This window comes from Erpetoichthys calabaricus, chromosome 11 (assembly GCF_900747795.2).
Source record: "Erpetoichthys calabaricus chromosome 11, fErpCal1.3, whole genome shotgun sequence".
Lineage (NCBI taxonomy): Eukaryota > Metazoa > Chordata > Cladistia > Polypteriformes > Polypteridae > Erpetoichthys > Erpetoichthys calabaricus.
Genome location: NC_041404.2, coordinates 53001522 through 53029448, shown reverse-complemented (window position 1 = coordinate 53029448; position 27927 = coordinate 53001522). Strand labels below are relative to the sequence as shown.

The 27927-nt window shown below is 42.7% G+C and overlaps 1 protein-coding gene across 1 annotated transcript in view; it reads left to right on the top strand.

Annotated features, from left to right (window-relative positions):
• The window catches only part of cyfip2 (cytoplasmic FMR1 interacting protein 2), a 252229-nt gene extending 225161 nt beyond the window's left edge, over positions 1 to 27068 (top strand). Inside the window, exons 27-31 of the mRNA XM_051934205.1 lie at positions 815 to 887; positions 1040 to 1134; positions 8303 to 8541; positions 15043 to 15190; positions 22874 to 27068. Coding sequence (XP_051790165.1) covers positions 815 to 887; positions 1040 to 1134; positions 8303 to 8541; positions 15043 to 15190; positions 22874 to 23041 — 723 coding nt within the window. The 3' untranslated portion in view covers positions 23042 to 27068. The remainder of the gene's footprint in view (positions 1 to 814; positions 888 to 1039; positions 1135 to 8302; positions 8542 to 15042; positions 15191 to 22873) is intronic.
• Positions 27069 to 27927: the final 859 nt, after the last annotated feature.

Sequence of the window (27927 nt, the reverse complement as noted above, 5' to 3'; positions counted from 1 at the left end):
TAGATAGATAGATAGATAGATAGATAGATAGATAGATAGATAGATAGATAGATAGATAGATAGATAGATAGATAGATAGATAGATAGATAGATAGATGTGAAAGGCACTATATGATAGATAGATAGATAGATAGATAGATAGATAGATAGATAGATAGATAGATAGATAGATAGATAGATAGATAGATAGATAGATAGATAGATAGATAGATAGATGTGAAAGGCACTATATGATAGATAGATTGATAGATGTGAAAGGCACTATATGATAGATAGATAGATAGATAGATAGATAGATAGATAGATAGATAGATAGATAGATAGATAGATAGATAGATAGATAGATATGTGTGAATGGCACTACAGTATATAATCGATAGATTTATATTTGTGAAAGGCTCTATATAATAGATAGATAGGCATGTGAAAGGCACCATAATAATAGATGGTTAGGTAGATTGTTACTTCATTAGTTTGTTTCTTTGAACTAACTAACAAACAAATCAATGAATGAACTGCATTTGTCCCAAAGTGGAAATCTTGCTTTTTATAGAAGCTCAATAAATAAGAAAAAAAACAAATCAATAGAATAAATATGATAACAAATCTACACAAGACTTACCGAGGAAGGAACTAAACTGGGTTGCCTGGTGGGTTGACCGGCTCTGCCTGTGTTGTGGCTCCTCACTGGTGAAATGCTCTCCAAAGCCTTTGCTTAATCAGTGAGTTACCTGTTCATTATTAAGTCTTCTTTTTTAAATATATCATTTTAAAAGTTTTATTTATTTGTACTTTTGTCCCCCCCCACCCACAGTCCCAAGAAGAAGTGTGTGATTTACTTCATGCCGCGCCATTTCAGAACATCCTGCCCAGAGTGTACATAAAAGGTAAAAATCACTTGGGGTTGTATTGGAACGGAGTTGGCATTCAATGGCAATGAAACGTCATTAATTTCAAAACTTTGTTTTTGTTTTTTTACCCCTTAATTTGGTTAGAAATGTTGTCTGAAACTTGTGTTCATGTTTTTCTTGCTACCTAGAGGGAGAGCGCTTAGAAGTCAGAATGAAACGACTAGAAGCAAAGTACGCGCCACTTCACCTGGTCCCACTTATAGAGCGGCTGGGGACGGCACAGGTAGGTCACATCCATATCAGTGTGTCTAACAGCTTTGTGACAAGTGGCATTGCCACCCTTGGGTGGTCTTAAATGATTGTGTGCTTCATGTTTGAAGTTAAATCTTCATCAAAAATGCTTTATTCGAACACACACTGGAACGTTCATTCAGATGTTTTCTCAGTTCTACATTTTCTCCAATTCTGAACGCATGCCAGCTGCATCAGAAGTAAAGAAGGAACCAGTCTTGGGGGGCACCCCAGTCCACCATATGACAACAATAACATTTTTTTTTTTTTGTACAGCCCAAAATCACACAAGGGATGCCTCAATGGGCTTTAATGGACCCTGTTTTTTGACAGCCCCCCTGCCTTGACTCTCTAAGAAGATGAGAAAAAATGGACAAAATCTTGGGAAGGGCAATTCAGGGAGCGAGAGAGAGAGAGAGAGAGAGAGAGACCCCCTCCCAAGTAGATTGGGGTGTTCAGTGGGTGTCATAAAAACAACACACAAAACAGAACACAAGTAGTCCTCTTCACAGAGCAAGATATCAACAGCAACAAGGAAAGGAAAGTTTATAAATAAACAAAAATAAGATTAGGCAATACTAAGTAACAAAGAATAAAGTAAGGACCGATAGCCAGGAGGACAGAAAAAAAAACAAAAATAAAACTCCAGAGGGCTGGAGAAAAAAAATAACAAAATCTGCAGGGGTTCCGAAGTCATGAGACCACCCAGCCCCCCAATATAAATGACCTCAATCAGTCCTCCTGGCTTTCAGGCTTCACGTGGAAGAACTTGATGATGACGGTCATGTGGATTTCTGGCCTTCAATCCATCAATGGAGGAACATCACGGTGCTTCGATAAGGTGGTGGTTGCGCAGATCACAACACCACAGAAAAACGGAAAAAGAACAGAAGAGAGAGTAGGGGTTAGGATGGATTGTGGAGCCATGAAAATATTCAATGCATATACAGGTGCTGGTCATAAAATTAGAATATCATGACAAAGTTGATTTATTTCAGTAATTCCATTCAGAAAGTGAAACTTGTATATTAGATTCATTCATTACACACAGACTGATGTATTTCAAATGTTTATTTCTTTTCATGTTGATGATTATAACTGACAACTAATGAAAGTCCCAAATTCAGTATCTCGGAAAATTAGAATATTGTGAAAAGGTTCAATATTGATAGATAGATAGATAGATAGATAGATAGATAGATAGATAGATAGATAGATAGATAGATAGATAGATAGATAGATAGATAGATAGATAGATAGATAGATAGATAGATAGATAGATAGATGTGAAAGGCACTATATGATAGATAACAAAATAACAAAATCTGCAGGGGTTCCGAAGTCATGAGACCACCCAGCCCCCCAATATAAATGACCTCAATCAGTCCTCCTGGCTTTCAGGCTTCACGTGGAAGAACTTGATGATGACAGTGTCACACTCTAATCAGCTAATTAACTCAAAAGCCTTTAAATGGTCTCTCAGTCCAGTTCTATAGGCTACACAATCATGGGGAAGACTGCTGACTTGACAGTTGTCCAAAAGACGACCATTGACACCTTGCACAAGGAGGGCAAGACACAAAAGGTCATTGCTAAAGAGGCTGGCTGTTCACAGAGCTCTGTGTCCAAGCACATTAATAGAGAGGTGAAGGGAAGGACAAGATGTGGTAGAAAAAAGTGTACAAGCAATAGGGATAACCGCACCCTGGAGAGGATTGGGAAACAAAACCCATTCAAAAATGTGGGGGAGATTCACAAAGAGTGGACTGCAGCTGGAGTCAGTGCTTCAAGAACCACCACACACAGACGTATGCAAGACATGGGTTTCAGCTGTCGCATTCCTTGTGTCAAGCCACTCTTGAACAAGAGACAGCGTCAGAAGCGTCTCGCCTGCTGAGTGGTCCAAAGTTATGTTCTCTGATGAAAGTAAATTTTGCATTTCCTTTGGAAATCAAGGTCCTAAAGTATGGAGTAAGAGAGGAGAGGCACAGAATCCACGTTGCGTGAGGTCCAGTGTAAAGTTTCCACAGTCAGTGATGGTTTGGGGTGCCATGTCATCTGCTGGTGTTGGTCCATTGTGTTTTCTGAGGTCCAAGGTCAACGCAGCCGTCTACCAGGAAGTTTTAGAGCACTTCATGCTTCCTGCTGCTGACAAACTTTATGGAGATGCAGATTTCATTTTCCAACAGGACCTGGCACCTGCACACAGTGCCAAAGCTACCAGTACCTGGTTTAAGGACCATGGTATCCCTGTTCTTGATTGGCCAGCAAACTCGCCTGACCTTAACCCCATTGAAAATCTATGGAGTATTGTGAAGAGGAGATGCAATATGCCAGACCCAACAATTCAGAAGAGCTGAAGGCCACTATCAGAGCAACATGGGCTCTCATAACACCTGAGCAGTGCCACAGACTGATCGACTCCATGCCACGCCGCATTGCTGCAGTAATCCAGGCCAAAGGAGCCCCAACTAAATATTGAGTGCTGTACATGCTCATACTTTTCATGTTCATACCTTTCAGTTGGCCAACATTTCTACAAATCCTTTTTTTGCATTGGTCTTAATTGATATTCTAATTTTCCGAGATACTGAATTTGGGACTTTCATTAGTTGTCAGTTATAATCATCAACATTAAAAGAAATAAACATTTGAAATACATCAGTCTGTGTGTAATGAATGAATCTAAAATACAAGTTTCACTTTTTGAATGGAATTACTGAAATAAATCAACTTTGTCATGATATTCTAATTTTATGACCAGCACCTGTACAGAATATCAGGGTTACACTAAAATGAAGTTATGAGAAAGCCATGTTACAATAATGTGTTTTCAGCAGTTTATAAAGTGCTCCACCATATTAGCCTGGCGAATTTCTATCGGTCATCTATTCCAAATTTTAGTTACATAACAGCAGAAGGCCGCCTCACCACTTCTTTTAAGTTCAGCTCTTGGAATTCTAAGCAGACACTCATTTGAAGATCTAAGGTTACGATTTGGAGTGTAAGGTGAGAGGCGTTCTGAGATATAAGATGGAGCAGATTATTTAAGGCTTTGTAAACCATCAGCAGTATTTTAAAGTCAATTCTAAATAGCACAGGTAACCAGTGTAGTGACGCTCAGACTGGTGTGATGTGCTCAGATTTTCTTTTCCTAGTTAAGATTCTAGCAGCTGCATTCTGCACTTGTTGCGATCGATTGATGTCTTTTTTGGGTGGTCCTGAGAGGAGTTCGTTGCAGTAATCTAGCCGACTGAAAACAAAAACGTGAACTAATTTTTCAGCATCTTGCAAAGTTATAAGAGGTCTGACTTTTGCTAAATTCCTTAAATGAAAAAGTGCTGTCCTAGTGATCTGATTAATATGTGATTTAAAATTTAAGTCAGAGTCAATAGTTACCCTAATAGTTACCTCTGTTTTGACTTTTAAGCCTAATTGATCAAGTTTATTTCTAATACCCTCAGTACATCCATTTTTGCCAATCACAAAGATTTCTGATTTCTCCTTTTTTAGTTTGAAAACGTTACTACACCTCCACTTAGAAACACAAGCAAGACATTGGGGATCAGTGAGCCAAGAGAGTCGGGGTCATCAGGCGCTATTGATAAATACAGTTGTGTGTCGTCAGCATAGCTCTGGTAGCTCACAATATGCCTTGAGATAATCTGACCTCGTGGAAGCATGGAGATCAAAAAGAGCAGCGGACCCTGGAGAGATCCTTGTGGAACACCATATATAGTATCATGGGTCTCAGAAGTATAATTACCACAACTAACAAATAAGTTTGTACCTGTTAAATAAGGCCCGGACCGATTTAAGACATTACATAACGAAATGAGCAGAGGAGACACAGGTAAAGGTTCGGGAAGATTCCCTATGTACTGTCAGTTGGTCTGAGTTGTCTATCAAAAATGATACCAGGCTATAGAAGTATGAATCAGACATTAGAGACAATGAAGCAAGGTTTAACAGAACTTTTATGGAGGTATGGCAGGAAGTGAAGTAGATAGAGGAAATGATGTTGAAGATGGGTGACGGAGATGACAACATAGTCAGGAGCCCGAAATGACGGGAAGTGAAGTCATCATGGTGGGATGGAAGAAACACCAGTTGGCAGGAACCTGGAAGTGGAGTTGTCCATGAGAGCCAAAACGGACTTTACCCTGGTGGACCTCCAAAAGGTGTGGTCTTTAATCCTCTTGTTTTTCTGCTGAATAAGGGAGAGATGCATTAAAATCCCATTTTTTTCGTTCTGTCGCGCTTCGTCAAGCCCGTTGGCTGCCCGCTCTTCATGCATGTGTGACACCAGAGGGGCCCACCCAAAGCCTAAGATGACTTCTAATAATATTGTGATCAATTGTGTCAAATGCTGCACTCAAGTCTAAGAGGATGAGAACAGATACCCGGCCTCTGTCCGTGTTCACCCAGAATTCATTTACTACTTTAACGAGTGCAGTTTCTGTACTGCGATTTGTTCTTAAACCCGACTGAAACTTGTCAAGAACAGAATGTATATTCAAATAATCATTTTAGTTGCATAACGACTGCCTTTTCTAGATGGCCAATATTTCAAGTCCTGAACGTCTGCGGTTTTTGCACATCCATGCAGAGGGGGTCCTGGAACCACGTACCCGTGGATAAGACGGGCCGGCCTGTATATCTAATCAGTGTCCAAATAACCAAATTAAATCTACCACGATTCAATGTTGTCGCTCATGACAGATGACTAAGGTGTGTCCAAATATTTCCGGGTCCAAAATGACGATGATGTACAGCAAGTTGAAACTGCAGTGATGTTACGTGTAAGGCTGAGTCACACGCTAAGTCATCAGGTGTGTGATGCAACGTTTGTCTGTCTTGTCTGCTGTTCATCGAGGAGAAAACAAAAAGTCGTCAGGCTAAGAGCAAGTGACATCACTACAGCAGGAAGCAGGCCTGCTCACCATTAAGCTACGGAACGTGCAGCAAAGTAGTTTCGACATGAAGTCATAGCTTCCAGCATGAGATGTTGAGATTGTGTAAGCTGAGCTGATAAGCGTCTCAAATGCAAACCTGCTGAGCGGCGAGCCAAGTGTGCTGGCAGGCATGTAATGCCCACAAACTGGTTTTGTAAATCTGCAACACGATCCGCCTGTTGTGTTAAAGCTCATTGGCTGTAGTAGGCTTTGTGAAGGTGGCTGTTTGATTATTTATAGATTTACAGACACATCCTCAGTGAACTCACTGTGAGTTCCATGTTTGTGCAGGTGAGGACAAATTTGTTGGTCCCCTCATTGAAAAAGTGTTGTAGGCCTCCTGAAAAGTGACGACATGAAAAGCCATTGATTGCCCCCCTGTGTATGCCTTTGTAAGGTCGCCGGTTCAAATCCCGTCAATGCCGGAAGTGATTCTGCTCCGTCGGGATCTTGAGTATGGCCCTTAACCTGCAATTGCTCTGTCCTGCATCCCAAATTAGGGACCCGAGGGCAGCCTTGCAATAGGTGACACCTCAATCACCACACTAGTTTGAATGGAACAGTGCGAGTTTCTGTGGCTGGAGTGCCAATCCTGCCACCGATCCCTGAGTTTTCCCTTCAGGTTGGAGGACCTGAAGTCACATACTTCTCTATGATTTTCTTGCCGATCTCCTCAGACAGCTCTCTCCTTTGCTTTCTCTGGTCCACATTCAGTGTTGGGGACACACGACGACACCAAACAGCGGAGTGACGACTTTTCTCCATTTAAGTCGGCTGAATGACAGGCTTGCACGATTGGAGATGTGTGTGACACAAATTCAAGAAAACCACGAGTTTGAAAAAAATCACTCCAATCCAATTATTTAAGATCTCTTCTACAACAACATTTATTTATATCGCACATTTTCGTACAAATAATGTAGCTTAAAGTGCTTTACATGATGAAGAAAAGAAAAATAAAAGACAAAGTAAGAATCAACATAAGACATTAATTAACATAGAGTAAGAGTAAGGTCTGATGGCCAGGGGGGTAGAAGAAACACTAGGGGTACCCACAAATGTGCTCAGGTCTTTGCAGAACAGGTAGAAGTGGAGCGGTGGTTCTGAGGCCAGGGCTCTAAACTGGATAAGCAGGTTAAGCACTGGATGGACAGGCCTGCCATTTCAAGTGAAATATAAGCCTTAGCCTCTCGTGGGTTTTCGTGAGTAGCACACAACAAAACAATACAAACACTTTTACAACTTCTATTGGCCTCTTTAAAAAGATCAGCTACAGTGCAAAAGGATTCAGGATTACAGAACTATCAGGTTTCATTTTTTTTTTACGTCTGCTGCTTTTTAATTCATAGAGAAAGCTTAGAAAATATCAAATGTATTTATTTCTTGTTTTTATTGGTAATACAATTCATTGTATGTGTGTATAAGGCATTGTGTAGCTGGCAAGGTGTACCATAAATTTTGGGCTGCCAGCTCTCTGCTTTAAATAGATAGAGACTGTAGATGTGAAAGGCACAATAGATAGATAGATAGATAGATAGATAGATAGATAGATAGATAGATAGATAGATAGATAGATAGATAGATAGATAGATAGATAGATAGGTAGGTAGGTAGGTAGGTAGGTAGGTAGGTAGGTAGGTAGGTAGGTAGGTAGGTAGGTAGGTAGGTAGATAGATAGATAGATAGATAGATAGATAGATAGATAGATAGATAGATAGATAGATAGATAGATAGATAGATAGATAGATAGATAGATAGATAGATAGATAGATAGATAGATAGATAGATAGATACTTTATTAATCCCAAGGAGAAATTCACATACTCCAGCAGCAGCATACTGATAAAGAAAATATTAAATTAAAGAGTGATAACAATGCAGGTATACAGACAGACAATAACTTTGTATAATGTTAACGTTTACCCCCCCGGGTGGAATTGAAGAGTCTCATAGTGTGGCGGAGGAACGATCTCCTCAGTCTGTCAGTGGAGCAGGACGGTGACAGCAGTCTGTCGCTGAAGCTGCTCCTCTGTCTGGAGATGATCCTGTTCAGTGGATGCAGTGGATTCTCCATGATTGACAGGAGTCTGCTCAGCGCCCGTCGCTCTCCCACAGATGTCAAACTGTCCAGCTCGGTGCCTGCAATAGAGCTTGCCTGAGTTATGCCATTTTCTTATCAGTGGTGTTTTTCATTTGTCATTCCAGCAAATTGCCATTGCAAGAGAAGGAGACCTTCTGACCAAAGAGCGCCTTTGTTGTGGTCTGTCGATGTTTGAAGTCATCCTCACCCGCATCCGCAGCTACCTCCAGGACGCAGTGTGGAGGGGACCACCACCGACCAATGGGGTGATGCATGTGGACGAGTGCGTGGAATTTCATCGCCTCTGGAGCGCCATGCAGTTTGTTTATTGCATCCCGGTGGGGACGAACGAGTTTACAGCTGAGTGAGTCTCGGATTTTATTCAAGGTTGTGGTTCTTAAAAAAATCTGTTTCAGCCTGGATAACTTGCACGATAATACTGGACAACTGAGAATATGTAGTGTGGACACCAGGGGGCGCTCCAGCTCCCCAAACACCAAACACAAGTAGGCTTGGGACACAAGTTAGAAGCCAAAGAGTCTTTCATTCGTGGGAAACTCTTCGAACCAAGCATTTCCCACCACCACAGCCACAAGCATATGCAATCAGCACAATAAAGCAACAATACTTTGTCTTCTCTCTCTCTGTCTGTCTCTTGGTCACTGCCCCCTCCACACCTCCACGTAAGCTTTGTCCATCCACCTTCTCCCGACTCTGGCACCATGATGAGAGGTAGGCAGCCCTTTTATTTTAGCGGCCCAGGAAGTGCTCCCTATCTTCCACACACGTGTTCTGTCAGCACTTCTGGGTGAGGCGGAAGCCCCATGACATAGTGACTCCTCAGTCCTGCAGCTCCCCCCACAAGACCCTAACAGGGCTGTCCTCTGGGACTACAATACCCAGCATGTCCTGCAGGTACCCATGTGGGAATCTGAGCCTGCTATCTTGCATCCTGGGAGAGATTAATCCCTGGGTAAGCTGTCTCCCCCTGTCCTTCCCTCTTAAGGGTGTCTTGGTTAGGTAAGGACACTGGCTGTCCATTACAGTAGACTAACATAATGGTTACCACAGCTGGTTCTGTGTAGAGTTGGAATGTTCTGCCCATGTCATTGAGTGTTTCTTTCAGTTAAGATGGCATTCAAGTTTATTATCATTGCAAATAATGCAAGTACTATGAAACAAAAACACAATTCTCCCATCAACCCAAAATACTACTAGTAGTAGGTGCAATCTAAGCATACATGTATGAATATGAATAGTACAGTATAGATAACAAACAATACAGAATGCAATCGATTAATGAAAGACCAGAGGTGAATAACAGTAGTCATGCAATAACAGTAGTCCTGCAATAACAGTAGTCATGCAATAACAGTAGTCCTGCAATATCAATATCATGCAATATCAAATATCAATATCAAATGTCCTGAGGTAGACATCTAGTAATAAGAGCTGTCTATCTATTGTGACCAAAAGGAGGAACCACTGAGCCCGAATCTTGACACAATCAGGCCAGACACAGTTATGGGTTCAGATAAAGGTCTTATTATTTACACAGTAACTTCTCCTAGAGGCAAAGTCGAGATAACACAACTAAAGATAATACACAGTGCTTTCCCTCTCCTTCCTCTTCTCCTGGTGAGTGTTGTCCGCTTATTTTGACTCCCCACACAAGTTATGGAGGCTTCTCTTATATCAGACCCAGGAGTACTTCTGATACCATGACATGGCCTGGCGGAAGCACTTCTGGGTTATGCAGAAGCTCCGCAAAGTAGGGAGCCTTTCCCCCTGGCAGCACCCTCTTGGTGTCAACAAGGTTGTCCTTCCAAACTACAGGTTCCAAAGAACCTTGCGGGTGTCTAAACTGGGACCATGCCAGTGGAGCATTGCCACCTACTACCTAGAAAAACTGGTGAGGAAGGCAGGCTGTATTGTTGGCATGGAGCTGGACAGTTTAACATCTGTGGCAGAGCGACGGGCTCTAAGCAGACTCCTATCAATTATGGAGAATCCACTGCATCCACTGAACAGGATCATCTCCAGACAGAAGAGCAGCTTCAGTGACAGACTGCTGTCACCGTCCTGCTCCACTGACAGACTGAGGAGATTGTTCCTCCCCCAAACTATGCAACTCTTCAATCCCTTAAGGTATCTATCTATCTATCTATCTATCTATCTATCTATCTATCTATCTATCTATCTATCTATCTATCTATCTATCTATCTATCTATCTATCTATCTATCTATCTATCTATCTATCTATCTATCTATCTATCTATCTATCTATCTATCTATCTATCTATCTATCTATCTATCTATCTATCTATCTATCATGGAAGACAGGGGTTGATACCAAGCGCCAATCCCCAGACACAACTGACATGCACACAGTCACAAGATTCAATTATAATAGATTGTATTCCTCTAAGTACTTTCTGTACAACATAGAATGTAAATGGACAGTGAATCCTTCCTTTTTATTTTCTCTCCTCCCTACTCCTCTTCCTCTTGCAAGTGTTGTCCTCTGCCTCCTGACTCTGACTCCTTGAATCAAAACTGAGCATCTCCCTTTAAACCAGATCCCAGGAGTGTCTGTCTAAAGTCCAAAGGAAGCACAGGCTGAAGTTTTTAGAATGCATCTCCCCCTGGCGGCACCCATGGCAAGCAACAGGGGAGCACCCTGGGAGTACCCTTCCCAGCATGCTTGTGGAATGTAAAAAAGGGGGGCAGGAACAAAAGAATGCTGCCTTCTAGTACATCAGAGAAGTATAGGGTCTGGGATAGATACTACCCCGATCCCTTCAACCTTCTCGCGCCTCTGTCTGGCAGGGGCTCAATTCTCCACCTGGTTAGGATGCCAATCCATTGTTGTCTTTCCACCCCATGCCTGTTCACCTGGCCAGGACCCATCTTTCCCTCTGGACAGGACTTTGGATGATCCCTGACAACACTTAGATTATTCTTCTATCATACAGTGCATTTCTCATCTATCTATCTATCTATCTATCTATCTATCTATCTATCTATCTATCTATCTATCTATCTATCTATCTATCTATCTATCTATCTATCTATCTATCTGTCTGTCTGTCTGTCTGTCTGTCTGTCTGTCTGTCTGTCTGTCTGTCTATCTATCAATTATATAGTGCCTTTCTTATCTATCTATCTATCTATCTATCTATCTATCTATCTATCTATCTATCTATCTATCTATCTATCTATCTATCTATCTATTATATAGTGCCTTTCATACCTATTTAACTATCTATCTATTATATAGTGCCTTTCATACCTATTTAACTATCTATCTATTATATAGTGCCTTTCTTATCTATCTATCTATCTATCTATCTATCTATCTATCTATCTATCTATCTATCTATCTATCTATCTATCATTTTCCTCCCGCATCTTAAAGACTTGTGGTTGGCACCTTGTTGAGTGAGTGTAATTATGGGAGTGTCAGTAATTATGGTGGTGCCTTAATTTGGGCTTTTGACTGATCCTGCTGGGCTAATCTCCAGTTCCTTGTGACTCTGTATTGAAATAAGTGAGATTATAAAATGAACAGATAAAAATATGAGCAAAATAAATGTACTAAATAAATAATAGTAATAAAATATGTACATCCAACACTGATAATTCAGTTAATTCAAATAATGATAGTATAGATGCATAAGTCTGCATAAAATGAAAACCTTTCATCATATAACAGCTTGGTGGTGCTGTAGCTGCCATTAATGCTTCTCAGCTCCAGACATCAATATTAATGATAATAATCTATATATATAATCGACCAAGTTACCCGACCATGGGGTACGCACGACAGTGCCCCGCCCGCCATCTCTAATCCTCCTCCCGCATCCACCCTCACTCTCGAGGCATGTATATGGCTTGCTCATGTGCCCGCCCCCAACACCTCACCAAACACATCCTGAGTCGCTTTGGTTTGTGCTACAGTCCACATGCACCTCTGAGCCACGTTGACTGTTCATTTTCCTAACATGCCCACCGCTTCAAATGTATTTCATGGAAACAACTCTTCTTTCAATGTTATACAAATTTCTGCATCAGGTAACTGTTTCTTTCTATCAGTCAGATATTTCTGGAAATATGTCATCGACGAAACTGTTGCTCTCGAACTTCGCAACATGGCTGTAACCTTTGTTTGCTAACATTGGGATAACTTTGGCGACGTGCTGTCCGTTGTTCATAGTCACGGAAGCATAGTCATACACTCTGCTCAACAATATGCTGACTACATGAATACTTCTGGAGGTTATGGTGGTGAGGCAGAAATTGTGGCGATGTGCCAAATACTTCCAGCTACTATCACCATTCACTTCCGAGAACGTCCTCATGCCTATCCTTGAGTTTACTGTCACCAGCATTCACCGCAGTGTACTGGAGTGTAAGACTATCGCAGCTGCTACCTCACAAACTGTCCTTATTCCCTGGATTTCCCTGACCCCATCAGATTCAAATTTGCCTTTTACACGCAGAGAATTTCCTGTTAGATTGGCCTTTGCAATGACAATTAATAAGGCACAGGAACAAATCAAAAAGATATGCCTGTATCTGCCAAACCCAGTTTTCAGTCACGGACAATTGTATGTTGCTCTCTCCAGAGTTCCATCTTTTCATTCACTCACAGTCGTATCCTCAAACCCACCCCATTTGGACAACTGTGTCTTTCAGGAAGTGTTCAGCCATCAATAAATAATTATGTGGCATATACTACGCCGCAGGTCGGCTAGTCCATTTTAATTATATAGTGCCTTTTCCATGACACCTTGGTTCAGTTCCTGCTTCTGGCTCTGATTATAAGGAGCATCGACCCTAAACCAGATTAAGAAGGTTTAGGAATGTAATTGAATGTCATGTTATGTTTAGCAGATGTGTGTCCAGCCCCATGGATGTTACCGCTGCCTCACAGCTCTACATGTGTTTCCAGTGTCTGGATGTGTCTGTCTATGTGTTTTTCACCAGATCCTCCAGTTGTAATCCTACATCGTTAGATTAACTAGCGATCTGAGATACAGTGCATCTGTAAAGTATTCACAGCGCATCACTTTCTCCACATTTTGTTATGTTACAGCCTTATTCCAAAATAGATTAAATTCATTTTTTTCCTCAGAATTCTACACACAACACCCCATAATGACAACGTGAAAAAAGTTTACTTGAGGTTTTTGCAAATTTATTATAAATAAAAAAACTGAGAAATCCCATGTCCATAAGTATTCACAGCCTTTGCTCAATACTTTGTCGATGCACCTTTGGCAGCAATTCCAGCCTCAAGTCTTTTTGAATATGATGCCACAAGCTTGGCACACCTGTCCTTGGCCAGTTTCGCCCATTCCTCTTTGCAGCACCTCTCAAGCTCCATCAGGTTGGATGGGAAGCGTCGGTGCACAGCCATTTTAAGATCTCTCCAGAGATGTTCAATCGGATTCAAGTCTGGGCTCTGGCTGGGCCACTCAAGGACATTCACAGAGTTGTCCTGAAGCCACTCCTTTGATATCTTGGCTGTGTGCTTAGGGTCGTTGTCCTGCTGAAAGATGAACCGTCGCCCCAGTCTGAGGTCAAGAGCGCTCTGGAGCAGGTTTTCATCCAGGATGTCTCTGTACATTGCTGCAGTCATCTTTCCCTTTATCCTGACTAGTCTCCCAGTCCCTGCCGCTGAAAAACATCCCCGCAGCATGATGCTGCCACCACCATGCTTCACTGTAGGGATGGTATTGGCCTGGTGATGAGCGGTGCCTGGTTTACTCCAAACGTGACGCCTGGCATTCACACCAAAGAGTTCAATCTTTGATTCATCAGACCAGAGAATTTTGTTTCTCATGGTCTGAGAGTCCTTCAGGTGCCTTTTGTCAAACTCCAGGTGGGCTGCCATGTGCCTTTTACTAAGGAGTGGCTTCCGTCTGGCCACTCTACCATACAGGCCTGACTGGTGGATTGCTGCAGAGATGGTTGTCCTTCTGGAAGGTTCTCCTCTCTCCACCGAGGACCTCTGGAGCTCTGACAGAGTGACCATCGGGCTCTTGGTCACCTCCGTGACTAAGGCCCTTTTCCCTGGATCGCTCAGTTTAGATGGCCGGCCATCTCTAAGAAGAGACCTGGTGGTTTCGAACTTCTTCTACTTATGGATGATGGAGGCCACTGTGCTCATTGGGACCTTCAAAGCAGCAGAAATTTTTCTGTAACCTTCCCCAGATTTGTGCCTCGAGACAATCCTGTCTCGGAGGTCTACAGACAATTCCTTTGACTTCATGCTTGGTTTGTGCTCTGACATGAACTGTCAACTGTGGGACCTTCTATAGACAGGTGTGTGCCTTTCCAAATCATGTCCAGTCAACTGAATTTACCACAGGTGGACTCCAATGAAGCTGCAGAAACATCTCAAGGATGATCAGGGGAAACAGGATGCACCTGAGCTCAATTCTGAGCTTCATGGCAAAGGCTGTGAATACTTATGTACATGGGATTTCTCAGTTTTTTTATTTTTAATAAATTTGCAAAAACCTCAAGTAAACTTTTTTCACGTTGTCATTATGGGGTGTTGTGTGTAGAATTCTGAGGAAAAAATGAATTTAATCCATTTTGGAATAAGGCTGTAACATAACAAAATGTGGAAAAAGTGATGTGCTGTGAATACTTTCCAGATGCACTGTATGTGTTGTGAATTTGTGTGCATGCAGAATTTGCAGATGCTTTTTAAAAAATTGATGGCAGTAAACTGAAAATGACCCTCATTTGAGATCCTTTAGGGGCAAGGACTTGAGTTGTGTCACTGGTATGTGATCATTGTCATTGATTTGTCACTCATCAGCCTTTGATCTGTGCTGTTTTGCCTTACAGGCAGTGCTTCGGAGATGGGCTCAACTGGGCCGGCTGCTCGATAATTGTGTTACTAGGACAGCAACGACGATTTGACCTCTTCGACTTCTGTTACCACCTTCTCAAAGTGCAACGGCAAGATGGAAAAGACGAAATCATCAAAAATGTGGTACGTTGTTCAATGGGATTCGTGTCTGCAATGATTATTTTATAGTCTTGAATTTTTCTTCCGCCAGTTTCCGTGTCGCTGCCTTTTAAGGAAAAGGTGTTGTGTCAGTTGTTCCAAATGAAAGCATTCGGTGCAACACGAGAATGCGGTCCATCGCAGGCCCCACTCATGCACACACCAGTCTGAGGTCGCCATTTCATTGGACCAAGTACTGTTGTTGGAGCAGCTTACTGAGTGGCACTGCCCATCTCGCAGATTCTGAATCCTGGTCACAGCTTCCAATCTTATCCACTGTAGCTTGTAAATCCTTCAGAGCTCTCTTGGTGGCTGGGATTAATAAAGTATCTATCTATCTATCTATCTATCTATCTATCTATCTATCTATCTATCTATCTATCTATCTATCTATCTATCTATCTATCTATCTATCTATCTATCTATCTATCTATCTATCTATCTATTATATAGTGCCTTTCACTCATATCTATCTATCTATCTATCTATCTATCTATCTATCTATCTATCTATCTATCTATCTATCTATCTATCTATCTATCTAATTCTATGAATTGAGAGGATTTCAGTTTTTGATTTTTTGATAAATTTGCAAACTTATCTGAAAATGTGCTGACTTTGTCATGATGGGTTATTAAGTGTAGATTGATGGGCAAAAGTGGCCAACGTATCCATTGAAAATCAAAATGATGTCCAGTCAATTTGTTTTGCCACAGATGGACTCCAATGAGGTTCTAGAAACATCTCAAGGAGAATGAAAGCAAACAGGAGGCACCTGAGCGTAATCTCGAGTGCCTCAGCCAAGGGTCTGAATACTTGGAGGAGGGAGAGATTTCAGTTTTTGATGCTTAATAAATCTGCACACCTTTCTGAAATATCGCTAATGGGCTATTAAGTGTTATGGCAGATTTATCCATTTTAAATGAAATCTACAACACAATTAAGAGAAGGGGTGTGAATACTTTCCGAGTCCACTGTAAATAAAACAGTTTACACTTTTAGTTTCAGATGATCTCGTGTCGTCTTCAGTTTTTGCATTTTGCATGTAGCTCAGCCCCACTCTTTCCTTTCTGTGAACAGATCGGACCCACTCTTACCATTTTATGGGAAGCTCGGCCCCACTCTTACCATTTCTTAATGACTGATTGAACTGGATATTCAGTGACTTAGGGGTTCTCTTACCTCCATCACCTGACTTGTGCTTTCCATTAAGCTGCGTGGAATGTTTGTCTGTCTTCATTGAAACTCAGTTCAGCCGCTTGTATTCGCGATCTCGTTCTTTCGGTCACTACCCTTAGCTCATGACCATAGGTGAGGGTAGGAACATAGATCGACCGGTAAATTGAGAGCTTTGCCTTGAGGCTCAGCTCCTTTTTCACCACGACAGACCGATGCAGAGCCCGCATCACTGCGGACGCCGCACCGATCCGCCTGTCGATCTCACGCTCCATTCTTCCCTCACTTGTGGAACAAGACCCCGAGATACTTGAACTCCTCCACTTGGGGCAGGATCTCGCTCCCAAACCCTGAGAGGGCACTCCACTCTTTTCCGGCTGAGGACCATGGTCTCAGATTTGGAGGTGCTGATTCCCATCCCAGCCGCTTCACACTCAGGTGCGAACTGATCCAGAGAGAGCTGAAGATCACGGCCTGATGAAGCAAACAGGACAACATCATCTGCAAAAAGCAGTGACCCAATCCTGAGTCCACCAAACCGGACCCCCTCAACACCCTGACTGCGCCTAGAAATTCTGTCCATAAAAGTTATGAACAGAATCGGTGACAAAGGGCAGCCCTGGCGGAGTCCAACTCTCACTGGAAACAGGTTCGACTTACTGCCGGCAATGCGGACCAAGCTCTGACACCGATCGTACAGGGACTGAACAGCCCTTATCAGGGGGGCCGGTACCCCATACTCCCGGAGCACCCCCCACAGGATTCCCCGAGGGACACGGTCGAACGCCTTTTCCAAGTCCACAAAACACATGTAGACTGGTTGGGCGAACTCCCATGCACCCTCCAGGACTCTGCTAAGGGTGTAGAGCTGGTCCAATGTTCCACGACCAGGACGAAAACCACACTGTTCCTCCTGAATCCGAGGCTCGACTATCCGACGGACCCTCCTCTCCAGAACCCCCGAATAGACTTTTCCAGGGAGGCTGAGGAGTGTGATTGAGTGTGAGATTGCGTAAATAATATATCATTATTTGGAATACATACATTTTATGTTCATTCCGTGTCTACAACAATCTGGGTAAATATAGGATGACAGGAAATGCGAGAAATGCAAGAAATTCTGAACACATAACTAAAACAGAATCTGTTTTTATATTATAGTAATAATGACAAATGGGCGGCACGGTGGTGCAGTGGTAGTGCTGCTGCCTCGCAGTTAGGAGACCTGGGTTCGCTTCCCAGTTCCTCCCTATGTGGAGTTTGCATGTTCTCCCCGTGTCTGCGTGGGTTTCCTCCCACAGTCCAAAGACATGCAGGTTAGGTGCTGTAATATGAACGCTATATAGCGTCTGACCCGGCACAAACTGAGGCAGAGGCACGTGTAACACAAACAGTTTCTTTTAGTTTTCTTCAGCCGTGGGGCACGCCTTCCCCGTGTCCCACAGGCCCAACACAGTCCCACAAGCACTTAAATAACACAAACCATACTTCTTCTCTCCACCTCAGCACCACCACTCCTCCCAGGCAACCTCGTCCTCTTCTTCCCGATTCTGGCTCTCTTCAGTGGTGGTGGCTGGCCTTTTTTATACCCCACCCGGAAGTATTCCAGGTGCTTGATCACCTGGGTCTAATTGCCTTTCCGGGTGGGGCTGAGGAATTGACCAGCCAGGCTGCCAAGACCATGCAGCTCCCCCTGGCGGCCATCCAAGCCCCCAACCAGGCTGTGGAGGACTCCACGTCCCATGGAGCCATGCGCCAGGCTGGGGAATCATCATCCGCCAGGGAGGCTGCCACCAAGCGTCCCGGAGGAGGTATTGAGCTGCCCATGGTGGCTCCCCCAGAACAGATGCAGCAGTGGCGTCCCTGCCGGGCATGGAACCCGGCTGTCCTTTACAGTGCATTGGCAATCCTAAATTGTCCCTAGTGTGCGGTGGGTGTGTGTGTGTGCCCTGCAGTGGCTGGTGCCCTGCCCGGGGATTGTTTCCTGCCTTGCACCCTGGGATTGGCTCCAGCAGACCCCCGTGACCCTGTAGTTAGGATATAGCGGGTTGGATAATGGATGGATGGATGACAAAATGCTTACATTAAGTGTATAATGTGTGAAGACAAAAGTCCAAACATCCAATAAACACTTTCAGGAAACAAGTGCGCTTTTATTCAAGAATATAACCAAAGAAAAAAGAAATTGTTCAATTTGCATATTGCTGTCAATGAGTAACAACTGAAGCCCAACTATCAATCGACACAAAGTAGACACGACTGCTGCCTCATAATCAAGAGGTTGCGGGTTCAATCCTGGGTCCTCTTCACATTTACCGTTTTGAGTTTCTATTATATAATAAAAACATACAGTACATCCTGAAAGTATTCACAGCACATCACTTTTTCCACATTTTGTTATGTCACAGCCTTATTCCAAAATGGATTCAATTCATTTTCCTCAGAATTCTACACACAACACCCCATAATGACAACGTGAAAAATGTTTACTTGAGGTTTTTGCAAATTTATTAAAAATAAAAAATTTGAGAAAGCACATGTACATAAGTATTCACAGTCTTTGCCATGAAGCTCAAAATTGAGCTCAGGTGTGTCCTGTTTCCCCTGATCATCCTTGAGATGTTTCTGCAGCTTCATTGGAGTCCACCTGTGGTAAATTCAGTTGACTGGACATGATTTGGAAAGGCACACACCTGTCTATAGAAGGTCCCACAGTTGACAGTTCATGTCAGAGCACAAACCAAGCATGAAGTCAAAGGAATTGTCTGTAGACCTCCGAGACAGGATTGTCTCGAGGCACAAATCTGGGGAAGGTTACAGAAAAATTTCTGCTGCTTTGAAGGTCCCAATGAGCACAGTGGCCTCCATCATCCGTAAGTGGAAGAAGTTTGAAACCACCAGGACTCTTCCTAGAGCTGGCCGGCCATCTAAACTGAGCGATTGGGGGAGAAGGGCCTTAGTCAGGGAGGTGACCAAGAACCCGATGGTCACTCTGTCAGAACTCCAGAGGTCCTCTGTGGAGAGAGGAGAACCTTCCAGAAGGACAACCATCTCTGCAGCAATCCACCAATCAGGCCTGTATGGTAGAGTGGCCAGACGGAAGCCACTCCTTAGTAAAAGGCACATGGCAGCCCACCTGGAGTTTGCCAAAAGGCACCTGAAGGACTCTCAGACCATGAGAAACAAAATTCTCTGGTCTGATGAGACAAAGATTGAACTCTTTGGTGTGAATGCCAGGCGTCACATTTGGGGGAAACCTGGCACCATCCCTACAGTGAAGCATGGTGGTGGCAGCATCATGCTGCGGGGATGTTTTTCAGCGGCAGGGACTGGGAGACTAGTCAGGATAAAGGGAAAAATGACTGCAGCAATGTACAGAGACATCCTGGATGAAAACCTGCTCCAGAGCGCTCTTGACCTCAGACTGGGGCGACGCTTCATCTTTCAGCAGGACAACGACCCTAAGCACACAGCCAAGATATCAAAGGAGTGGCTTCAGGACAACTCTGTGAATGTCCTTGAGTGGCCCAGCCAGAGCCCAGACTTGAATCCGATTGAACATCTCTGGAGAGATCTTAAAATGGCTGTGCACCGACGCTTCCCTTCCAACCTGATGGAGCTTGAGAGGTGCTGCAAAGAGGAATGGGCGAAACTGGCCAAGGATAGGTGTGCCAAGCTGGTGGCATCATATTCAAAAAGACTTGAGGCTGGAATTGCTGCCAAAGGTGCATCGACAAAGTATTGAGCAAAGGCTGTGAATACTTATGGACATGGGATTTCTCAGTTTTTTTATTTATAATAAATTTGCAAAAACCTCAAGTAAACTTTTTTCACGTTGTCATTATGGGGTGTTGTGTGTAGAATTCTGATGAAAAAAATGAATTGAATCCATTTTGGAATAAGGCTGTAACATAACAAAATGTGGGAAAAGTGATGTGCTGTGAATACTTTCCGGATGCACTGTACATCTGATTTGCGACTGTAACAGCCTGTGTAAATGTATGGCACTTGTGAACGTTAGCACTGAAGGTATAAAAGCAGACACACAAACGCAGCTCAGTCATTTCTTCTTGGTGTCTTGCTGAGCAAACAGACAGCGCAATGTCTGTGGTGGATATTACTTTTCCTCGCACAGACATTCACATCGACATGTCATTTCAACAATTTTTTTATTAAAGAATCCAAGAATACAGCTTAATAAAAAGAAAAAAAAATTGTTAAAATTCAGTTTTATTGAAAAATCCAAGAATAAACCTGAATTTAAAAAAATTGATCAAATGACATCTTGATATGAATGTTCGTGTGTGAACGAGTACCATTCATTTACACGGGATGTTACAGACTCACATCAAATTTATGTTGTTGTTATATGATAATAATAATAATAATCGCAGAGTGCTAAATACAGGGAAGACGTGGGATTCAAACCTATTACCTCGCCATAGCTCACCGATAGCTTATCCACTGTGCCACCTGCTTGTCTATCATTTTCTTTCTGTTCTCCTCAGACAACTCTCTGCTTTTGCTTTCTCTGGTCCACATTCAGTGTTGGGGACACACGATGACACCAAACAGCAGAGTGACGACTTTTCTCCATTTAAGTTGGCTGAATGACTGACTGCACGATTGGAGACGTGTGTGAAAGTTTGAAAAATCACTCAAATCCTCTTACTTAGGGTCTTTTCTAGGGTTTCCCAACAAATAACATCCAGGCCATTTTAGAACATCTTTGTAGAAGAAGCCACACTTGATCTTATGTCATACTTTACTTTGCTTTACTCGATGACATCTCAAAGGCATGCAGGTTGTAAGAAGCAAGGACAGAGGCTGTCGGTGTTTTTGGGGCGCCCCGAGGCGAATCCCATGTAATTGGATATACAGGGAGATTCTAATGGGCGGGGCCTCAAGATATGATGGGTTACTAACGTAATAATACAATACAGTTTATTTTTGTATAGCCCAAAATCACACAAGAAGTGCCGCAATGGGCTTTAACAGGCCCTGCCTCTTGACAGCCCCCCAGCCTTGACTCTCTAAGAAGAGAAGGAAAAACTCACAAAAAAAAAACGTTGTAGGGAAAAAATTGAAAGAAACCTCGGGAAAGGCAATTCACAACGAGACCCCTTTCCAGGTAAGTTGGGTGTGCAGTGGGTGTCAAAAAGAAGGGGGTCAATACAATACAATACACAGAACAGAACACAAGTAATCCTCAATACGATACAATAGTGCAATAGAAATATTACAAGTACAGAGCAGAATTCAACAGGAGATGATATTCCATAACACGATTTGGATTTGTTCAGAGAGTCCTGGAGAACTTGGCCATCAAGCTGCCTCCCCCCACTGGCCATTCCATAGCTGGGATAGCACTGGGCCAGCTAATCCGATGAAAGGGCCCCTCTGTGATCCCCCATCAGGGATGACTTTACCTTAGGCAGGCAGAACAACTTGGCAGGTGGGCCGCGGGCACCAAGTGTTACATTTGAGTACCGAGAAGAGACACAGAATAGGTGAGGGTTAGTAACAAATTCTGACTCTCATGTTACTTATGTTTTAGTGCTAATGACTGACAACAGAGATGCAGTCTGTACAGTTAATCAGCAGCTCTAGTCAGGGTGTGCTAAACTGAAGTAGTGAGGATTTAAAAGCTGAGACCGAAGGGGCATCTCTTATACTAGCAGGCAGACCATTCCACAGTTTAGGGGGTCCTGTAACTAAAAGCTTGACCTCCCACTGTTATTTTATTAATCCTTGGAATCACAAGCAGACTGGCATCTTGAGATCTTAACGTGCACTCTGGTTTGTAAGTCATGATAAGTTCAGACAAGTAAGCCGGACCTTTGCCATTTAAGGCTTTATATGTTAAAAGGAGGAAGTGATAGAAACAAAATAAATAAAGTGCATACCTTGATAGATGTGTAAACGATCTGATCACATTCGGTATCGGAAACGGTCGCCTTCTTCTTGCAAACGCACATCGACACGCCACTCCATATTGGCCAATGGGTTATTCCACACGCACGCGTCGTAGGGGTGTAGGGCTACAATTTCCTCTTCAGTGTTTCGCTGTAATTGTTCCAGTGTGCGGGGCTTGCTTTTGTACACGCTCCCCAAAGGACGAAAGGGAGAATAAACATTGTCGTGCTTCCTACGTGAATATAAACAGGTTCGGGGTCTCACAGTGTCAGAAGTGCTCAGATCTGTCGAAGGCCTAAAACTGCGGGATACTTTTCCAAATGTGGCCCTTACGCCAAGTTCACTTTCACCCTTTACTTACTGATTGGCATGTTTCTAAATCTATAAATCAGCAAACACGAAGCCTTATCGTGCCAATGAGCTTTAACTCAACAGGTGGATCGTGTACGTGAAAACATCCAAAAGGAGGTGAACGCTCTTTACAGACAGCTGTAGCAGCTCCTTCTTTTCCTTATCCTTGCGTTTGATTCCCTGAATTATTCTGTTGATTTATGTCACTTTCTGTTTCTTTTTCAGCCACTGAAGAAGATGGCAGACAGGATCAGAAAGTACCAAATTTTAAACAACGAGATCTTTGCCATCCTGAACAAGTACATGAAAGCGGTGGAGACGGACAGCTCGACGGTGGAGCACGTGCGTTGCTTCCAGCCTCCGATTCACCAGTCGCTGGCCACCACCTGCTGAGACGTGGCACCGAGCACCCAGCGCTCCTGTGGATCATCGACTGACTGCACCGGGTTTTTCTGAAAGCTGGCATCGGAGTTCTGCATTTGCCCTGCGCACACCGGCTGACGACGTGGGCCTGTTTGACTTGCGCGGTCGATCAAGACGTTTAGTTTGAATTACGCATGCACCTGTTAAATACATTCCAAAAGTTTACACTGGATCTGGAGGCGGTGGGCAAAAAATCGGGCATAAAAAGTCAACGCTAAGTCACCTCTTTGTTTTGGATGTTACCTGCTGGTGGGCCTGCAGTCGATTCAGGGCGGCGTGGTAAAGTCTGTTCATTCCTAAGTTGACTTGTGCGCCGCCTCGTTTCTTTACCCCCACATTGACTCGAGTTTACATCGATGTACACAAGTATCGATGCTGTTATCAACTGCTCCACCATTTCAAAGTCTTTTGTTTTAAGACAAGCATTATAGGAGAACGCAAGCACCTTGTCCTTCCCGCTCTGCACTCGTCTCATGCTGCCTTAAAAATGCCTTTAGCGGCCAGTTTCCTGTATACAGACGCGTGTTGATTAGCGTATGGTTTGGCATTTATATGCAGTAAAAAATGTTTCCACTTCCCTCAAAATATGCAGGTGAGAATAAAACGTAGTCTTAGATGTATGTTGAAATGTGAAAACTGATGTTACCTTGAGCTGGGATAGTCACCTAATTCGACTGAAAGCAATTTTCATTTTTAAAATTACGGTTAGGTGTCTACCGGTCTGTACAATTCCTACATTTGCACGTCTCCCACACACTCGTGTACCACACATGAGACACAAGATATTAAGCATGCCCTCCCATGGAGATGGCGGCAACGGCTTTCATTTGTCAACCTTGATGGAAAGAGTATTGTCTTGGGAGGATCAGAAGGTAAGACCCCCCCCCCCCCCCCCCCCACTTGTCTGTTGCCGATGGTGGTATCAATAGCACATTTAATGATGGAGGCCGGTCAAACAAGGACTACCACAGGGGGACCGATGGGTGCAGAGTCAATTTCTGCCAGGTGCCCGCTGAGTGACCATGCTCATGCGAGATTGAAGACCATTTTCTCAATGGTTGGACGCGTCTTTGAGTTCACCCTGTGACATTTGGCTTTGTTTCCTGCCCTCCACCCTGGTACTGGTGGGCCAGACACTCTAAATTGGCAATGCCTGTGCATTTGTGTGTCACGGTGGGTTTTTCTTCCAAGCTCTCCAGTTTCGTTTCACATCCCAAAGACAATCGGATTTGACGCCCGGCTTGGTGTACGTCTTCATCAAGTGTGAAGAACTGGTGTCCTGTTCCTGTGGCGTTCCCATCAGCTTGTGCTTCCGCTCCGTTTAACTCTCTACTGATAATAACCGTAGAAAACTGATGTATCGATCGTTCACACTGCTTTTCTCCCACATTTAAATTTTTAGATCAGGGCGGCGTAGTGAGGTTGTGGGATCAGATCCCACTACTGACACCAGTGTCAGTGTGTGATCGTGTGCAAGTCACTTGACCTGCCTGTGCTCCCACAAAAGAAATGGACCCAGTCGTATCTCAGATGTCGTAACTCTCCTTGGATGAAGGTGTCAGCCCGATAAATGATCATAGATCAATGTGACATCTTTAAAGGCTTACTGTTCAAATGAATCCTTCCTCCGTTTTGTAACTCACTTGCAGCATTGCAGGGTTGATGAGAGGTTTATCCCACAATGCAAGAGCCAGCACTTGGTGGGCCACCAGAATGGCAGAAGGCATGCAGACCACAATCCAATGTAAAGTCACCACAAACGTGAGATGAAGGAAGAAACTGAAGGTACCTGGATGAACCCCCCGACTCACACACACACCCACAGGGAGAACATTCAAGCTGTACATCCTTAGTGAGCAGGCTGGGAATTGAACCAGTGTCCTCAGAGCTGTCAGGCAGCAGCACTCACCTCTGTACCCCGTGTCACCCCATTGACATATCCAGCAGCTTAAAATTAGTAGGTCAGGGGAAAGAAAAGAAAGATGGCATTGTTGGATTTTTCAAGTGTGGTGTAGATGGCACAGCAAATGAAGACAAGCGGCCATTAATTCAATACTCCACCCAGAAATGATATTTTTTTGTTTTATGTTTTTTACTCCATGTAGTTTGTAGTGATAGCTGAGAAACATTTTTAATATTATGTTTCCACTGGCTGCACAACCTGTCTAAGATGAGCTGAAGCCCAAGTAGTCAACATGGACCTCAACATTAACATTAGCAGTGCACCATGCAATGCCCTGTGTCTTTGTAATATACCATTTGGTGTGGGATTCATAAAAACAGTGCTAAAGTTTGTGATGCGCCATCTGTTGAAATGGAAAATGCAATGTGCCTCTCTCTGTTATATGCCACTTGGCATGGGATTTGAATATCTCTCTGTTATATGCCATTTGGCATGGGATTCCTAAAAGAGGTGTTAATGTTTGTGATGCGGCATCTGTTGGAATGACAAATGCAATGTGCATCTCCCTGTTATATGCCACTTGGCATGGGATTTGCATATCTCTCTGTTTCTAAAAGCAATGTTATTGTTTGTAATGCACCATCTGTTGGAATGACAAATGCAGTGCATATGTATCTGTTGTATGCCGTTTGGTATGGGATGTGTAAAAGCAGTTAGTATTGGAATGAAAACTGTCGTGTGTATCACTTTTATATATTCAGTTTTGCAATGGATGCATAAAAGCAGTGTTAATGTTTGGGATGCGCCATCTGTTGGAATGAAAACTGCAATGCATTTTGCTAGTCAAACAGTTTATTGTGCGCCATCTTTTGGAATGACAGAGGCATAGCAACCAGATGGATACACAGACAGACACTTATCTTTTTATTAATTTGTATGAAGAAAGGAGATAACAAAGTTTCTAATCATTGGACTCTTGACCAGTGAATGAGGGATGAGACAGATCTTCAATTCCAAAATACATTCCAGTGTAAAAAATTTCTACACGGGCGTTTTTATGTGTTTGCTGTTAGTCTCCATAGGCACCCATTCTATCATAAACTTCATTATGTCTATTCTGCATGATAATAGAGGTTATACTATAAACAACATATAAAAAATATAATTCTGGGAGGAGTATTCCTTAAAGCAATTCATATAGAAGCAGATTCTTCTAAAATTTGTTCTTGATTAGCATAATTAAAAGTTCTTATGACTTAGGGACATGTCACTCACTGTTTTGTCAAACCAAATAACAAAGGTAGTATTATTAATAATGTATATGTATATACTGGAGGTGCACCATTGATGCCATAAACAACCATAGCCTGCTCTAAGTGAACGGTCCTGAAAGTGAATAATTTAGATTAGTAAAATGTCCCCTTTTTCTTTTTATGCATTCTTTATTATTGTCACTAATTGCAGTGATTGATCAGCTTGGCCAGGTCATCACATAAGACGTGGGCATTGTACGTACTCCTGATATGCTGCTAAATGGTGGAGCCCCAGCGGCCCACCCTTTGTGCTGACAGATTATGATGTAAACGTTCCCACATTTCAAATGACAAAGCCAATACCGGTTTTACCTCATTTTGGTGACACACTAAAGACTGCAATCAGCCTGATCAGTTTTCCCCCCATGGATTCCTAACTTCTGACAGAAGGTGAAAGGTTCTCTGAAGTGAGATGCCTTCACTGTTTCATCATGCTTTTAAAATCTCGTTTCTGTGTGTTAGAGGCCTTTGACATGAAAACATTCAAACAAAGGGGGGCAGTGAGAGAAGATGGGCCCCTCCAGGACAGTACAAGCTGCTGCTGCCGCCGCCATGTTCAGAATCAAAGTGGTAATTGAATTTACCACTTTGTTTACTTTATATATGTGCATTTTAAACACAAGTACACTTGTATAAGATGAGGAAATGTGTGAGTACAATATATTTATATTAATATATATAGTTTTACTGTCAAATAATGCAAAGAGTATGCGACATATGCTTCGCCCTAATTCTGGGCTCATCAGGCGTACACACTCACTGCACCCCCATACAATCAGATTGTGGTTCAGACTACGAATGTGACTTTATGTATATATGTTTATATATATATATATATATATATATTCGGGGTGAGTCAAAATTATGTTAACACTAATGGTACTGCTACTGTATATATAGACTTATATACAATTTTTGTGCCACATATGAAGTATTGAGACATTCCTGTAAATCAACTTGCACATATCAAGTATGTTGAGTGAATAAATTGTTTCTGCCATTCAAATGTTAACATAATTTTCACTCACCCTGTGTGTGTATATATATATATATATATATATATATATATATATATATATATATATATATATATATATGCAGTATATATATATATTTATATTTATATATATATATATATATATATATACTGCTGCGGTGGGTTGGCACCCTGCCCAGGATTGGTTCCTGCCTTGTGCCCTGTGTTGGCTGGGATTGGCTCCAGCAGACCCCCGTGACCCTGTAGTTAGGATTCAGCGGGTTGGAAAATGGATGGATGGATATATATATTGTATATATACAGATACACATGAGTATATATATATATATATATATATATATATATATATATACACAGGGTGGGCCATAAGTTTCCATACATAGGAAAATAAACATTTTTTTCATGAAAATCCATTTTTATTTTTATAATATGCTCTATATGACTGCCGTTGTTTTGAAAACACATTTCAATACGTGTCTGCCACTGCTGATGAACACGTGTTAGCACAGCTGGAGTTATGCTTGTAATGGCGTTGGTGATATGTTTGTTCCCTAAGATGATTTATGTTTCGTATCTTTTCCTGATACACCATGGCCTTCAAATGCCCCAAAGATAAAAATCAAGTAGGCCAACAGTATGATTT